At 40.5% G+C, this 17566-nt stretch overlaps 2 protein-coding genes across 5 annotated transcripts; one reads left to right on the top strand and one right to left on the bottom strand.

Moving 5' to 3' along the window:
• Positions 1 to 58: 58 nt before the first annotated feature.
• EIF2AK1 (eukaryotic translation initiation factor 2 alpha kinase 1) lies at positions 59 to 17531 on the top strand. Of its 4 annotated transcripts, none has more exons than XM_048961228.1 (15): positions 60 to 469; positions 841 to 999; positions 3809 to 3945; positions 4640 to 4671; positions 5130 to 5229; positions 5778 to 5858; positions 6702 to 6801; positions 8241 to 8292; positions 8920 to 9292; positions 10311 to 10392; positions 11119 to 11225; positions 15834 to 15954; positions 16041 to 16120; positions 16694 to 16927; positions 17327 to 17531. In XM_048961228.1, exons 1-15 carry the CDS (start codon positions 373 to 375, stop codon positions 17447 to 17449), a joined length of 1878 nt encoding a protein of 625 aa, XP_048817185.1. In that variant the 5' UTR covers positions 60 to 372; the 3' UTR covers positions 17450 to 17531. The 4 variants fall into 4 exon arrangements, with proteins under 4 accessions (XP_048817186.1, XP_048817185.1, XP_048817184.1 ...); XM_048961227.1 differs by having other exon boundaries at positions 61 to 469; positions 10281 to 10392; XM_048961229.1 differs by lacking the exons at positions 16694 to 16927; positions 17327 to 17531 and adding an exon at positions 16480 to 16687 and having other exon boundaries at positions 59 to 469; positions 10281 to 10392.
• Positions 11713 to 14642, bottom strand: ANKRD61 (ankyrin repeat domain 61). Its single transcript, XM_048961233.1, has one exon. It carries the CDS (start codon positions 12870 to 12872, stop codon positions 12054 to 12056), a length of 819 nt encoding a protein of 272 aa, XP_048817190.1. The 5' UTR covers positions 12873 to 14642; the 3' UTR covers positions 11713 to 12053.
• Positions 17532 to 17566: the final 35 nt, after the last annotated feature.

Here is a 17566-nt window from a genome sequence, read left to right as displayed (position 1 = left end):
AGCTCCTCCGGGTCACTCGGGGACCGGCACCGCCCCTGTGCCGCCGCCGGGAGCCGCTAGGGGGGGCACGGCGACCCCCGCTCAGAGCCGGGCCCGAGGGCTGCCACCTCCGTAAGGTTGAGGCGGGGCGGCCGCAGGCCGGTTCTCAGGGCGCTTAGCGGCCCCCGGGTCGAGGAGGCGGCGGCCCGCGCGGAGCCGGGCCCTTTGCCGGCTCTGTTTGTCTCCGGCCCCGTTACTCCCCCCCCCCGATTAACGTTTTTCCGCCCTTTGCTCCAGGAGCGGCAGTAAAGCGCCCGCCCAGGCCCTGGGCTCGCCCTGCGCAGAGGCGGGCAGGTACCGGCGGCGGGGCAGGCCGCGGGCGCAGTGCCGGGCATGTGGCGGGGCCGGGAGGTCGCCCCGAAGGCCGCGACCCGCCGCCGGCAGCCCGCCATTCAATTCCCTGAGGAGAGCCCGGAGCCACGCTTCGACGGTACGCGGGGCGTCCTCGGGAGGCGCCGCGGGGAGGAAGGGGTGGGAGTGGGGGGGGCTCCTTCTGCGTGGGGAAGGTCGGAGCACCGCGGTGCCGCCGGTGGAGAGGCGGAGCGGGAGTGGCGGCCCCGGGGCTGATGGAGGCCTGAGGCGGCCGCGGGAGCCTCGGCGGTTCGGTTCGCCTGGAGGTATTTCAAAGCATTAGTCGTGTTTCGGTCTCCGGTGAGCGCCTCGAACTTCTCGCTTAGCAGCAGCCGGTGCCTTTCTGCGAGGCCGCGCCGCGCTGAGCTGTGGGAGCGCTGCGGGCTTCGATTCAGTGTGCGGACGGCAACGTAAGGCGAGCTAACTCGGTCTGTGACTTCTCTTCATCAGAGTCGGATGTGCCGGCAGAACTGCGAGTGGCCAATGGGTCGCAGAAGTTTGTGAATTTCACTTCGACCATCCAGAACCAGCTGCTCTTGGTGTCGCTGCTGGAACACCTGTGCCACATGTACACGCACAACCCTGTGCACTCGAGGTGCTTGTTCCGAAGTTAGTAAGAGCAGTTCTTCCTTACGGCATTACGTGCCTGCGTGTTCGGCATTGTGGAGCTCTGTCAGTGAGAGGCTCCGGGCCTCATCCTGTAGGGTGACAGGAGTAGTTCTCAGGAGAGGATGAAGACTCCAAGTCAGCTTAATTGGTACCGAGGGCCTCTGTTTTCTGAAAAAATAAATAAATGAATACCACTGCAGTTGTCAGTACAAAGAACAGGCAGTTCTCTTTCAGTTAAGTCACGAGAGTTGTGTCACAGGAAGGGAAGCGAAAGCAAGGTAATTTGCTTGAGGGAGGTTGTGCTTTGTGGTGATATTAAATCGGATCTGAAAACACAGATTAGGGTTGTTAGAGGGGCTTGTTAGAAATATTTACCAAGAAGTAGCTGTGGCATTGTCTTCTCCATGTCTGCCGAAATTATGTTTTCTGAAGTCAAAGTAAGCGATTTTGGAAGTCCCATGTTTTTCAACAGAGTCCTTTGACATAATTCTAGAGCTTGCGTTCTTAGACGTGAGGTGTTTCTCCTGAAATCTGTTCATTTTGGTGTGTGGCTTATCTTAGGAATTTTGTTTATTTAAGCATGTATATAATGATCTCAGAAACCATCTTTCATTTTTTTTTCCTTGCTATACATGTATATATACATGCTATACATTGTAGAAAATAAAAATAGCCATGTTATGTTGCTTCTGTTTGAAGCATCCTATAGTAACAGGCAACTCACTTTTTCGTTCTTTAAATCTGGTGTAGGCGTTTGTCACCAGGTTTTGCTATATCTTTATATTAAAAAAAAGAACTTGCCAAAAAAAAAACCAACCACAAATAGCTCTTAGGACTGATGAAAAAGAAACTTTCTGTAAGAAGTGGAGGTCACCCTGTGTGGGTAAGGTCAGCCTATGCTGATAGGCCTAATTCATGATTTAAGATCATTTGAGTAAAATATTAAGGCACTGGATTTTTTAACCTGTTAAACCTATATAGGTTAAAATGAAGTAATCTGCAAAGGTTGTGCTGGCTGAGACTTAGATGCTGGACAGAGGGGTTGGATCTTTACTATATAAAAGCAGAATTTACCTTGGAAAGGTAAGACTGCTCTGTACTGTGATGTGTACACACACTTAATTATAAAGACAAACTATTTTTAGAAGTGATTGGACAGGAGAAAGGAACACTGGATTTTTATCCAGTAGGAACATTATACTTGTCTATTTCATTGTATGTTAAATATTATATGGGGGAAAAAAGTCACATCTCTACAAAGATACAGGTAAACCTATTCTGCAATCCTTTATCTCTCCGTTCTATAGAGGGCTAAGTTGGCTTTCCTATTGAAGTATAGGCTGCCCTATGTGATAGATCTATCTATCATGTCAGTAATTGAAATAATTTATAAAACATTTCTGGAATTGGGAAGGAAGAGGAAAAACTGTAGGGACACCAACTTACAGAAGTATTTCACCATTAGCCATATGCTTACCTACTTAATAGTAAGTAATTAAAAATACCTGGTTGTTTTTTTCCAACATTTTAAAGGTAGAGATCAACTTATACTGGTATACATCCATTATGTGTACAGTCAGTAAAATAGCAGTTATGCAAAATTTATAAATAAAGTGTAGGGGGGAGTTGAGAGGCACAGGAACGTGAGGAAAAGAGAAGAACTGAATCATCCCTAAGCTGTCTAGGCTGAACTTAAGAGGCACAAGCACCATTAGAGAGACACTGCTGTCCTGGACAGACTGAGGTCTGTCTGTGATCTGATAACTGCCAGCTCTGACAGTAAGAAGACTCGAAGTATCCTGGAATTATTAGGGTTTTATTTAAGCCAATAGTAGTTGAGCCCTTATGGTCCCCCCTTATGACCTGAGGGTCTTGGTTAAGGTGTGGTTACTCAGGGGCCTGGGTTTGATGCAGCCTGTGCCCCTTGCTGATGGTGCAGCTGTTCCATTCCCAGTGTGCTTCTGTGGCAGATGATAGTGCTGCATTGGTAGAGTTGAAGCTGGTATCCAAGTGGTACTGCAGTAATCGTATCTGTTTTGTGATTGTGGCTACTAAGGTCATGTTGGCCTGGGTGGATTTTTCCCCCCACTTTTCTGTTGCATGTAAGTGTTCATAACGCTCTTACTGCAAAATTCCCAGTTCCTTATAGGTTCACTTCAGCGTGCTTTATGTCCACTGAGGGATAACAGGCTGATTTTGAAGTTTCACTACCAAAGAAAATCTTGCGAGCAAGTTGAAGATCTTGCAACTCCTAAGTGTTTGCAGTACATTTCCTGTACTGTCTTTACGGTTGCACCCATCTCCAGTATCAGTTCTTTCCTGTCACAGCACTGCTTAACCTGGCTGTGCAGTATGCAGCATTTTGGTGTGGGTGATTTCTTTACTACAGTACTTAAACAAATGTGAGCTAATATGGGAATTAGAATAACACTGTAGTGCCTCTTTACTGTATGGGTGTCCTCATGCTTTGAGTTGCTCTTTTCTCTGAGAGAATGTGGTACAAAGGTAAGGAGTGAACAGGTGAATGTTTGAATGATTCACCCGCTGAGATAAGAGAGAGCAGGAAATGCGACGAAATGCATGGCAATTAGCTGCATTATGCAAAGGGATTCCCCCAGAGCAACTCTAGTTTGGGTTTAATTAGCTTCTATCCCTATGGGAAAGGCCATTGTGATAGAAGTGGCTGAACATTCAGGTTTTCAGATGCACTCTCTTTCAAATAAAGTTTGCTCATTTCAGAAAACAACTGCTTACATGGTCTTATTGGCAAGCTTTATTTAATGTGACCTTTTTCTGTTCCTTTGTGCAGTACTTCGACAGGCTTTCACGAGAACAGGTTTGCTCTCCCCTTTTGCCTTCTGTGATGAGTTTAGTACTGTAAGACTGCAGCATAATAGAGCCATTACTGAGCTAATGAAAGCAGCTAACCGACAAGTACTTAATGGGGTAAGCTTTGTTAATTTTGTTTGGCAGCATCTGCGTTTAGGGATTAACACATTGCATCTAAAGAATATTTTGTTTTGGGGTTCTTTTAATACTGGATTGGTTGTTTTCAGTAACTACAAATAGAATTCCAGTTCTGTCTTGTCTATTTGAGATGGTGTGTTCTGGACCTGTAGGTGCAAATCGATGTTTTTGAAACCAGAAATATTTCATTCTGTATTAAATAGTAGTGTTAAAAAAATGTTTTTTTCTTTTTAAACATAGGCAAAGTGTTCTAAACATTGCTACTGCTTTTTTTGTCAGCAGGCAGGCATGCATTCTGACTTTTAACTGCTCTGGTTAACTGTACCCTTGTGTTGGGCTTCAGGCCGAGTCAGAGCAGTTTATTCATCTGTCTGCTTGAACTATGCCAGTTAATGCTGTCTTGAGCATGTTTTGGAGCCCTCGAGTTATCCTGTTTGCCAGCAGGGGTTGCTCTGAAGGGCAGCATTCTCTCCAGCAGTGACCTCAGCTGCTCACCGGTAGGGCAGTACTTCAGTTCGCTCTCGAGAATGAATGGCTGTCTGTATCTGTGAACTCGTTTTCTTCTAGGAATGCAGTTCTAGTTTCTGTTTTGATTAAGCTGTTTGTGGTAATGGCATGGTAGACCTATTGCTCTGTGTGGCATGTTTTTATGTTGGATTTTATTGTTTCATAGGAACTTGATAATGGAGATTCTCGTGCAATTGGGTATGTATTCAAAGCATTGAAAAGATACTAAACAACTTCCTCCCTAGAGTTCTGTGTGAATTTAATTCATGTGCCACACCTTGTATTTAATTTCTGAAACACAGAAAAAAGTGGAAATTTCTCGATAGTCTCTCAGAATGGTCTGATGAAATCTCCTTCAGTACAACAGCTCTCATTAATGTGGTCGTAAGGAAAACAAGAGTTACCAGGCATACATTTAAAGAAATCATTTGAATACTCACATTAGTTTGGGATGTGGATTTGAGGCACATAGTGTGCTCTCACCCTAACTGCCTGTGCTATACTGTTGCGTTTCAGTATTCAGTATGGCAATGCCAAGGTATTGGGTTTTTTTCTTCTTTTCATAATATAAACAGTATTTCTGGATTGCCTGTGGCATATATAATAACTTCATTGAAAGTTGTAACTTAGTTTAATGCAGCCTAATTTTTGAATAGGGAAAAAGAAGTTCTCTTGGAAGCACAGACTTCACGATACTTGAATGAATTTGATGAGATTGCAAGATTGGGAAAAGGAGGATATGGCCAAGTATACAAGGTATTCTTTTCATTTATAGCTTAACGGTTTATAGCTAGTTTTTCTTTGAAGTTTACATTTTCTGCTTAGTCTGCGCACACCGACGTTCCAGTTGTTGCTTGAAAAGAAGGCAACTTCAGTTGGAACACAAACTGGCCATCCGATGTCGAACACTGCTGAACACTTGCAGTGCACGGCCAAGTGCAGGTTCCCCAAGTGGGATAGGCCACATTTAGATGGCAGTTGTGGTCCCTCAGATGTACTGAGAACCTGACTTGTTGGTCATCAGGGCCTATTGGCATTTTTCTGTTGATGAGATAGCTGTAGAGGGGTGTATTTCACAAAGTTTGGATTAGAAGTTTGCGGCCCTGAAAATAAGGCAAAAGTATTGAATCTTCATCCTAGACAGCTAAAGCCTCGTCCTGGTTTAACTTTTTGATAAAAGCAAGAAGTTATCCATATAGAGTGCAGAAATTAATTGATAGAAGATAGTTGTTTCTAAAGGTTTTAATAACTCACTAACTTAGACACTTCAGCAAATAATTTTGTCGTATTGCAATTGTTTTCAGGTCAGAAACAAGTTAGATGGTCAGTTCTATGCTATTAAAAAAATCAATATTAAGAAGGCTACAAGAAGAGATTGCATGAAGGTATTATTTATTTCATTTCCTCCCATCCCTTTTAATTCTCTGTTTGCTCTAACCGATTTTGATTTAAGCACTAACTGCATTACTAAATTCTCAAGCCTTCAAGAAGTATTAATTCAAAACAGCATTTACATTTGTTAGTCTGTGTTTCCATAGATTTGACCTTATCTGTACCTAATAGGAAAAAGTGATTAAGAGATACTTAAGTACTTTCACTGTGGTATATCAGCTTGATTTTGATTATATTATCCGTATATAAAAATTGTAGTTTGTCCTAAAGCTTCCAAATTTCATAGAATCATAGAATCATAGAATCACTAAGGTTGGAAAAGACCTAAAAGATCACCCAGTCCAACCGTTCACCTATTCCCAATAGCTCCCACTAAACCACGTCCCTCAACACAACATCCAGCCTTTCCTTGAACACCCCCAGGCTCGGTGATTCCACCACCTCCCTGTGCATCCATTCCAGTGCCTGACCACCCTTTCTGAAAAGTAATACTTCCTCATGTCCAGCCTGAATCTCCCCTGCCGTAGCTTGAAACCATTCCCCCTGGTCCTATCACTAATGACACGAGAGAAGAGGCCGACCCCCAGCTCACTACAACCTCCCTTCAGGAAGTTATAGAGAGCAATAAGGTCTCCCCTGAGCCTCCTCTTCTCCAGGCTGAACATTTCCTCCATTTTTATAATATTATTTGTTTGATTTTTTTTTTTTTTTTTTTTTTATTATTATTATTATTTTTCCTCAGGAATTCTTCTTCTTGTTATATTGTGGGTTTACTAAGCAGTCTAACTAAAGAACAGTCATACCGGGTTGTTTGGGATTGTTTTTTGTCCTCTTAGGTCCTTCGAGAAGTTAAAGTGCTGGCTGGACTGCAGCATCCTCATATTGTGGGCTATCACACTGCTTGGATGGAACAGGTTCAAACAGCTTGCCCGAAAGGAAAGTACAGCATATTGAGCAATTCTTGCTTATCTGTTACTCAGTAATGAATTTGGAAGTATGAAAGCATTAGCTTTTCTTCCGGAAATATTTGGCAAGGATTTTAAAGTTGGCTGAGGTTAAGTAAAATGCAATAGAAAGTTTTAACTCAAAATGTAGTGAGTTAAGAAGGAGAAGAAGAATGCTTGGGGATGAACCACTTCAGCTACTGGAGAACAAGTGATGAATAGGAGTAAAAAACCCACACAAACTAGGAATATTTTGAAATGTCATGGTTGTGGCAAAGTAGGGTAAATCTCCCACTATGCTCCTCTTTCTACTTAAAAAACAGTTCTGAAAACCTGAAAGAACCTAGAAGTACTTCAGAAGGGAAAAAACAATCAAAAGGCAAAAAAAACCCTGTCTCTTATTTTGCTGTCTGCAAGACTTTTAAATTTGACAAATAGAATTCTGCAGTTACAGATAATCTGTTTGTTTGTTGTTTTTTTTTTTTTTGTACTGGTTATTTTATTTATATATATATAAGTTCTCCTTTAATCTCCTTTTATGTTCATTTTACACATCCTTTGCCCCCTTCCCCCCTCCCCTTTTTTCCCCTGGTTTCTCTGTTCTCAGCTCTTCCCACACTTTGTCCTTTGGTCCTTTTCAAACCCTAATCTGTTGGTGACTTTTCTTTCTCCTTCTCTTCCGGAATGCAGCTAAATCTTTTGATCTTCACTTAGTGGGAGGTTTGCTTATCCTCTGTCTGACCTTATTGTTTTTCATGTCAGTGAATTGATTTCCAGCCTGCTATAAGCACAAAAGAAAATACTTAGTTGATAGTTAGTGAAATAGACAAGTCTTTTTAAGTCTGTGATGTTGAGAATCTTGAAGGATACAACTTCTAAGTGCTAGGAATACCTTACAGGCATTTAATGTTGAAAGTGTAACAAGTGGGTATTGTGGTACTTAATGGTTTTCTGTGGCTTAGAAGACAGTTATTTTGTATTTGCTTCTGAAATGTGTGCTAAAATAAATTTATTTTTCATGTGAGTACACAATTTTATTGAAAATTATTTCAGATATTTTCAAAACAGCAGCAAAGTGATGCAGACGGGGGTGCCTTGTGGAGTTGTTTCTTTAGCTGTGTGTTATCTTATACTTAAGGCCTTATTTTGAACTGGCTGAGTAATTAAGGATCAAAGCTGGGTGAACATGTAGAGGAATCAAATATAACACTTCCAGAGATTTCTTATAATGTTTAATTTCTTTTAAAGAAAAAGGAAGAACAGATTACTCAGGGTTGTTTCTTAGTCTGAGAAATGGCTTTTGTATTGCAAAGAGAAAGATATTTACAAATAGTGGAGTTCAGGAAGATGCTGTAGCTTAAACATTGCTTTGTAGTACGTATGTGCGTGTTTTGTTTCCTGACGTACCATACCTATCTTCTCATCCAATAGATAAGACAATATTGAAGTTGCAGTCGTTACCCTTGGAACAGGAGAGTGGCAAGTAAGTATAACACACCTCAATGATAACATTTCTTTCTCTTTAATTCAAATGCTTTTATTTTTCTTTAAATAGTGTTAAAAGAGTACAGAATTCAGCGCGTGTTGCTTTTTAATGTTGCTGGATACCCCTGCCTGCCTTGGATCTCACAATTTCAGAGTGCCTGAGTGTAGTATGGGGTTCAAGTTTGCTTCAAAAGCTTTATGGTATTTGCCGACATTGATTAATACTGCAGAGTCTTTTTAGGGCAATGGGGCCTTCTGTTTCTCAGAAGTGTTGATTAGCCTTTTTGGTAAGGAGGTGGAGTCCAATGAAAAATATTACAGTGTAATTTCCTAACTGAAAAGGAGAGAATCATCATAGTTCTACCCAGTGAATACTGTGACCTATGGCTGTGTGTGTCTGTGAGCTATCTGGGTCAGCTGCCAGAAATCCATGCTCAGGGAGAATATAAAAAGGTTGGAGCCAACACTTGGCAGTTCATGATCCTAAAGTTCTATGTGGGGAAGTAGCTGAACTCTTAACTCTGGAGTACAGTTTGCAATAAAAAATGAAGTTTTCAGAATGGTGTATTGCAAGTGCACGGCATAAAACTCTGCATTTAGATTTCTCTCTCTTTATTCTTTTCAGTGATCACTGTCACATTCAGAGTGTGGAAAGTGGTAGTTCAATTATTTTTGCTGACCTTACTTCACAAGAAGGAAAGTCTGGCGACAGTACATATCTTGGAAATCAGGATAGTGAATTGGTGCAGAATATGGATGTAAGGAATGATTTCACTAACAGCAATAGTAAGGAAATAGGTATGAAACCAAATAGATGTGAATCGCCCGTAGAACTACAAGCAGACTCTGTCAGTAGTGTTGACTGTAGATCAACTGATTTTAAAAATGATTCATCATACGGCCATCCCTGTAGTCTGGATCTAGATGCTAGTGCTGGAAGTGAGTCCTGCACTGAAGAGTGCTCTGGGAATGATGTAGCTCTCTGTGGAGGGTTCGAGGTAAGTGCAGCTCTCCTTAAGTACATCTAGCTGCTGTCTGATTTCATGAAGGCTGCAAAGGAAAATGTGGATGTTGCAGGAATTGTTTATAATGATAAATTTTAAAGGACTTTTATTAGAACCGAAAGTATTGACTCTTATTACTTTGAGTAATTACAAGGAAAACGACCAGAGGAGCAATGTGTATGTGGCAAAACTCACATACAGAAAAGTCTCTGTTAGTCATTCGGGGTCCTTTTGATGTGCTTACATGAGTAAAAAGTACTACTCCTGTGTTTCTGAGAAAGAAAACAAACCAACAGACTTGAACATTTTCAATATTCAGCAACAGCAGCTAGTTTAGATATTGGTGAAAGTGCCTGGGTATGTGATGCTGACCCTGTCCAGCGTGAGATTACATGTGAGAGGGAAGGAATGACCACTCTGCTTACGCCTCTTAAACTCTGTTGGCGTTTTACCCCTGCGGTGTTTTGTACAATGCAGACAGCTCAGGAATGTTTCAAGCCTTTGCTATCAGTTGCAGTTCCCTTGTGAAAGAAATCTCAGGTTTTAAATGTGTCTGTTTGAGTTGTCCAGATTTTCAAATGAGCACATGCATTGTCTGAGAATGACTTTACATGTTTGGGTAAATATAGTTCCATATCAACAGGTTGACTTTTCTTGTTTTATATCTGTTTACGCTATTAAGTCAGAATGAACCTCCATGCAGTAATTCTAACTGCTTTTATAGTCTCATTTGAATCTTTAAATATATATAATAAATCTAGCTGGCTGTTCTGTTAGCTTTGGTCTTATAACAATTGCTAAAATTTGAGGAAGAACAGCAGCAGCAAAATCAAAGCCCAAACTAGATAGCAGTAGTACTGTATCTGTTGTCATTTTGGTAACTGAATTTTGGCTTAAGATAAATTTAGTTTCTGTTGCCTTTAAAGAAGATAAGTAAGGTGATGCTGTTCATTACATCAGCAGTACCATGTTTTGCTGTTAGGTGGAGTATCGTTTGATGCTTTATATACAGATGCAACTGTGTGAACTGTCCTTGTGGGACTGGATTGCTGCCCGTAACAGAAGGTGCAGTGAGAAAACAGAGGATGCTGCTGGTAAGATTCATAGCTGTTTTTAAAGTTTCCTTGCTATAAAGCAAATGGTGACCTTTTCTCAATTAGAAGTCCATTTGCAGGATGTTTTAATTCAGCAGCTTATGGTATGGATCTTCTTAATTGGATTCTTTATTCCTTTCATCCAATAGCTGCTAGTATTGAACCTTCATATGATAGATGTTGTTAAAAGAGATTCAAGTTCGTGAGTTTCAGACAGCTCTGAAAAAGAATGAATGTATGCCAGAGCCGTACTTGTTACCAACACAGAGCTCTGTATGGGTGATGCTTGCTTGGAGCAGTTTTTAAATGAGAGAATCTGCTCTTTGTCAGAAAGTTGTTTAAGCAGTAGTTATTTTTTTTCTTCGTTCAAAGCAGATTGGCAGAATTCCAGTCAGAGACAAATGGACAGGTAGTGAATGCAGGTACTTCAGATTTGTGGTCATTAAATTCATAATCGTACAACTGTGCGGTGGGACTTGGAGAAACCTGCATGCAGATGCAGTGATGTTCCAGGAACCGACCTGCATTCTGAGCTTAGTGACTTTCTAGGGTTTCAAAATACTTTCTTAGGAGAACTGTGGGAAATGCCATCTTTTAAACCGTGCTTGTTCCATTAAATTTTTTTTCCATATCATAAATAAACTGGTTTCAGTGAGACATAGTAACATAAACTTAAATATCTCGTCAAAATTTAGCCAAATAATGTATATTGTAAATTGCTTCAAGGTCCATACCATCTTGTGGATGTCAGCTGGACAATGAAAATTTTTGAAGAGTTATTAGAAGGAGTGTGCTATATCCACAGCATGGGAGTGATGCATCGAGACATTAAAGTAAGTTTGTTAGGCTATTACTTGAGGCTAAAGAAAACAAGGGTAGCTTCTGTGATGGGAGAAAAAAAACAGCTTCACAACTTTTGAGGTGATATGGGCTCTTAAATTTAGCTCTGTTGTAGATGAAAAATAAACTCTGGGCAGCCTGGTCTGGTATAAAATGCGGAGGTTGGTGGCTCTGCCTGTGGCAGGGGGGTTGGAGATTCATGATTCTTGAGGTCCCTTCCAACCCTGGCCATTCTGTGATATGTTCAAATTATAGTTTTTTTTTCTCCTTAAGTTTTCCCTCATTTACAAATTATTTCCTGTCTTTCAGAATAGTTCTGGTCTCATGTAAGGGACTCAGACTGTAGGTGACTTCGATGAAGGAATTAAAAGTTTATTTTAATTCCTATTAAATGTAGTGAAGATCAGACTTAGAAAAATACACTTTGAATGGATTGCAGTAGATGCTTTTTGTGTGTTCCTTTGTTGTGTTTTTTGTGTGTGTGGCTTTTTCTTTTTTTTTTTTTTTTTTTTGAACTTTAATCATAAGAGTAGTTTTAACTTACAGGCTAGCTTAAATGTGAAGTGTAGGTTGACTACACCTTGCTTTTTCCCCCCCCTCACTCCTGCTTAACCTCGCGTAATCCACTAGCAGTGAAGTGAGTATGTATTCTGCTGTGCTTCCTTCAGAAGCTTTCTGCACAAAGAGATGGCAGCTCTTTGAGGAGATCAGTGTAAATATTACCTTGGTAATTAAAACTCTGCAAATGAAAATTTGGAGCTGCTTTAGAAAACACAACATTAATCTTCATTCTGGATCAATTTTAATTTCTCTAAGGCTGTTCAGGGTTTACAGTATCTCGGTTTGCTTTCCCGTTCAGTGTCATCACAGGCGAGTTTTCCTACATTCTGATAGCTGTATAATGATTTCCATACAGTTGCTGGAAGCCTGGTTTTGAGCCAGTACTTGCTGTTCTCTCCATATATTCTTCTAACAGTGATCTTGCAGATATCCTCCAGGGACAGTAATTTCTGCGATAATGTTAGAAGGAAGTCCTTCAGCTTTTGGAATTCTGAGAACAGAAGGCCAGTGGGTAGATTTCCTTGATTATCTCTTAACTTCAGTGGATATGAGAATCCCAGCAACTTGTTCAGCAGTGCTCTGTCTTTTAAATGTGATCTCTTTTGAAGAAAAAGAAAGACTGGAGATTGCCCATCTCTTGTTAGACTGTTCATGTCTGCTTTATACTCCAACAGGAGATGGACTATTTCCCTTCTACCCCCTGAGCAGGCCTCGTGCACAGCTGTTCGTCCTTCGTGATCCTGGATATTTACATTGGCTCCGTTACTTAATAGTAAAGAGATGCAATCTATGTTGACACCTAAAATTCTGCTTGCTTTGGATGATGCTGCACACACTGCAATGTGGAGGGCAGTTCTGCCACAAGTTGTAATAGTAGAATTGGTGTTTGCTCCAGATGCAATTAAAGTTGCTGTTGCCTCTGCATTCAGTGACCCTGCAGCTATGTGAAGAGGCATCCAGCCAGATTTGGCTGTGTCCTTTGTGTTGAGACAGTATTCAAAAAGAATGGATGTAGGTGGAAAGTCATCATCAGACTGTTGACTTGAGTGTACCAGGTGGTCACAGTTGCAGTGACTCATTTCAGGCTTTATCTGGTGTTTTACATTGTGCAAGATAGAGACACTCTTCTGTGTTACTCTGTGAAGCCGGCTGACTTCTCTGAGATTTGCCTCAAGTGGACATCGCAGCTCTGCAGGCACTGGGCAAGTTGAGTAGGAGATGGAGTGCTGTGTACCCTCTGGTTATTTCTGTAACATAAAACATAGCTTCAAGTTAGTTCATTTTTACTGAGAAAAAAATACTTCTGGACTGGTGGAGTGTAACGCAGTAAGGTCACAAAACAGAGCAAGCTCTATGGATGGCAATGACTGAAGAGCAGCTGGATCGTTAACTTATTTTTGTTAATCACTGCTCCCATGTGCTTAGCAGGAATGCAACAAATGGTGTTATACTTAGATTTCCTCCTGTATTTCCCAGTTTTATAGCATGGAAATGTGTCAATATAGTTTGATTTCAGGTCAGTGAAACTCACAGAAGAATCATAAGCAGGCAGAAGTTCCAGTGGATCTGTGATACAATCTAGCAGTGCTTCTGTATGTGTGGATTGCAGTTTGTTATGGGTCAGTTCTGTCATCAGATTTATTGCAAACCAGCAATATTAAGCAGCTTCTAGGACAAACTTGTCACTCGTGGCTCCATGAACTTGTGACTGATTCTTGCCTCTTTTTCTCTATTCAGATTAGGAAATGTTGTTTTAAAAATTACCATGATAAGTTTTCAGTTTCAGCAGTATAGTCAACAATAATGAGTCTGAGTCAACAGGTACTGCTTCTGTTTTTGGTTGCTGTTTACACAAATTACAGACTGAGTAGTATTTCCTACTCACTCTTTCCATTCTACGTTTGATTTAATAGATCTGTTTTAAACCTAACAGGTTGTCTTATGTTTTATATTTAGTGATTCCTTGAATCAAAGACATTGCAAATTTTCAACATTCTTGTCAACTGTTTCTGCACGTCATTCCGCTTCTCTTATGTGTTATTCCAACCAGGGATGTTCTGTGTTTCTATAATTGTATTTGAGATGAGAGGCAGTATTGGAGGTGACAGCTCATTAATTTGTACAGGACTGTGTAATGTTTTCTTCTTCATCTCCCCTACCCTCTCCAAAGGGAAAAAAAAAAAAAGTTGATGTGCATTTTGCTTCATGAAGCAGCAGTGAGCATCAAATTGCTGTTTTTAGGGCTGTTACCACTCTTGAACAGTAAATCAGCTCAGAGATAGTTGTGCGTGTAAAATTGATTTTCCTTTTATTTGCATTGTAATGTTTATTTGCACTGAATTCCTTTTGCCTGTTAAGACTTGCAAGATCCTTTTATGATTCTTGGCATTCAGACCTCATCTTTATTTCTCTGCCAGCAAACTTTATCTCACTGTTCACCCTTTTTCTACATCATTTATGAATACGTTGTTCAGTGAGTTCCTGGCACGGCTCAATAAAACAATTGCTTGTTGATATCCTCCACTGTGAAAGCTTCACTGTGACCATTTGTCCTGATCCTTTCTTTCACGGCTTCAAACAGGTTACTTTCTGCAGGAACCTTTCCTGTTGCCTCACTGCAGCTCACATCAGTGAGGGTCCTGACAGATTCTTTCTGAAATTCCTGTTAGTCTGATCCTTCAGAGGAACGTGAGACCTGGAGGCCTGTGCTGTGAGCTGGGAGTCCCCAGGGGCTTCTCCCCAGAGTAACACTTATTTATGCTTGCAGTTCCAGTGACCTCTTTATGATTTTATGAAGACTTATGAGTCTGATCTTATTAGGAACCACAATCATTTAATGTTTCTTTTTTTTTTTTTTTTTTGAATTTAAAAATAAATAAATACATATCAATAACACATGGAGTGTTACCTGGAGGGAGAGCAGGTCTGTGAGGTGGGGGTCTTTCCAAGCACTCGCTAGTTGCTAACAGATGGTAAAGCTTTAACTCCCGCCATTTTCCATCATGATTTCACGTAGCTCTTCACAGTGCAAACTGTGTCCTCTGCCCTCACAAGAACACAGGGCAAGCACAGGCAGAGGCAGTGCTGCTGGCTGTCTTGCTTACTCTGCTACTGGCAGACAAGGGAGTTACAGTTTTTGTAATGACAATCCGTAATCAGAACTGAAAGGTTTGATCTCTTTCCTTTGAGCAGTGCCTTTCTTTGTGATGTTTTGGGCTGCCTGATTCTAGAACAGCTGTGAAGTAATTGTGCTATTCTGAAAGTATTGCAAAAGCAGCAAAAGTTTTAAAAACAGAAGAAAGGCTTCTGCTCTGTTTGCTGTATTGCTAGAGCTGATCATTTAGTAGAAGAAAAGTCTGTATAAAGCAACATTGTTTGCAGTTCTCATTGCACTGCACTAAGTTCAGAAACTGCTGCAGAGTAAGTAAATAACAGTAATTCGATGTTGTTTTCTTTTAAGTGGCAAGTATTCCTTCGCCCTGCACACATGCTGCTAACGCGTCTCAGCCGTGCTTGTGCAGCTGAAATAAATGGACAACTCGTTCAGTGTTTCTGCAGGCAGTGCTCCACTCAGCAGCCTCAGCAACTGCTTCCATTCCAGCTTTCCAAGAAAAACACTTGGCACTTTGCAGCTGTGCTTGTCGTTTAGAGGACTCCTGTTTTATGTGAGGTCTTGCCCAGTGATCTCAGTACTGATTTCTGCTACTTAGGTCTCACTTGCTGTGCACTCTTGCCTGTTAACATTACTGTTCTGAATAACTGCTATTTCCTGCTGAGAAATACATTATCTTTTAGCTACACCTTTTTTTTCTTTTTTTTTCCTGGATCCTTCGTAAGTAGTCTTTCTGCCCAAATGGTGGTGAATATTTGAAACACTCTGACTATTTTCTTCTATCTCACTGATGAAAGTATGAAAGAATCATTGTCCTACACATCTGAATGACTGGATGCAACAGGTTTTGAAACAGCTGAATGCAACTTCAGCAATTCATAATCCTTTATATAGATATCTTAATACTTCACACTGTCTTATTTTGTAGCCCAGAAATATATTTTTGCATGGATCAGATCATCAAGTTAAAATAGGAGATTTTGGATTAGCCTGCCAAGACCTCCTTTGGGATGATGCAGACCAGTGGTTTCACACAGGAAGGATAAATGGTAAGAGCAGAAATCTTTGTAGGTTTCAGTGTTTTAAGTTTCTAGCATATTTAAGACATTAATAAGTCTAAACTCATGTTTTAAAGGACTGACGCATACCTCAGGTGTGGGGACTTGCCTATATGCTTCCCCAGAACAGCTGCAGGGGTCTGACTACGACTTCAAGGTAGGTTTTGTTTTTTACCCCTCCTCTATGAGTTTAAATGCTAACACATTTAAATGCTATTATCTGATTAGTGCTGATATTCAGATTGTCCAGGGTAACACTTTATGTCTACCTGCATAACCTGAAATGTTATGCAGGTAACTATACTGAAACTATATGCTTAATGTTAATAGCATTACTCATCTGAAAAGAAAGTCTGACAGTAAAATGATTCTTGTTTCTGTAAGGCATACGTAGGACATCATAGGAATAAAGCATAAGCTTCTCAGTGATGTCATTGTTGGTTAATTTTCCAACTTTTTCTTCTTTTTTCCAACAATTTGGTCAATTACTGTTACTCCCATTTTTTGCTGAAACAGACTTCAGCTTTGCCTGCTAAATACAGAAGTTGTGTTTCTGACATCATTTTGAAGAATCTGTATGGATTTGAATTTGAGTTGCTTCAGTAGTGCCACAGAACTTTTCTTATCCTGGAACTTTGTCATAAGCCTCGCTGCAGTATTTGTGAGATGAAATCTGGTTGGTCCTTTGAAGTAGAAATTATCCCAGAACTTTTTCTTCGCCCTTTTTCAGTCAGACATGTATAGCTTGGGTGTTATCCTGCTGGAACTCTTCCAGCCATTTGGAACAGAAATGGAAAGAGCAGAAGTTATAACAAATGTAAGGAATGGCCACATTCCTCGTAACTTCTACAAGAAATGGCCTGTTCAAGCCAAGTATGTGAAACTTCTCACCAGTCAGGTATCCACAGAAAGACCAAGTGCTGCTCAGCTTCGTGACAGTGAGCTGTTTCATACCACAGAACACGTAAGTACTGCCAACATCAGCCTTCAGGATAAAAAATACCAAAGCTAAATTGCTTTGTAACAATCTCCTTACCTTTCCTGTCTTGTTGTGCCTATTTTAAAAAACTTAAAGAGAATTGCGTGATTGAGATCTTTATTCCCTGTTAGAATATTTAGGCCACTGTTTCCAGCTCTTTTAAAGGAGAAAAATAGCCAATAAGTGCAGGTAACTTAAGACTGGACACTTGATTTACAGACTGAGGTTTTTTTGTCAGCTCTGCAGTCTTTGTTACAGTTATCCCTTTCCTTGCCACTAAGATCTGTGCTGCAGAATCTTATTTGTAGTTGACTACAGATGTGCCAATAGACTGATGAGGATTTATCCCTGCCTGTAAATAAATCAGCTGTCTCACATCTCCAGGTTATTTCTAATCTACAGCAAAAGGTGAGAGAGCAAGAAGAAGAAATAGAAAAGCTGAAAGAGAAACTAAGACTGCTTTCCTCTGGACAAGATGAACATATGAAACAAGGTTCTCCAGTTTAAGTACAGGAAGAACACAACTACTGTATGTTAAGTTATAGAAAAACTTTCTTTTTTTACATAAAAATAGTTTGGTGCATTTTGATTTTCCTGTCTGTTCTTTAAACAGAAAAGATTCCA

The sequence above is a fragment of the Lagopus muta genome, chromosome 15 (assembly GCF_023343835.1).
Source record: "Lagopus muta isolate bLagMut1 chromosome 15, bLagMut1 primary, whole genome shotgun sequence".
Lineage (NCBI taxonomy): Eukaryota > Metazoa > Chordata > Aves > Galliformes > Phasianidae > Lagopus > Lagopus muta.
The sequence above is the reverse complement of the archived record's forward strand: the minus strand, read 5'-3'. Positions and strand labels throughout refer to the sequence as shown.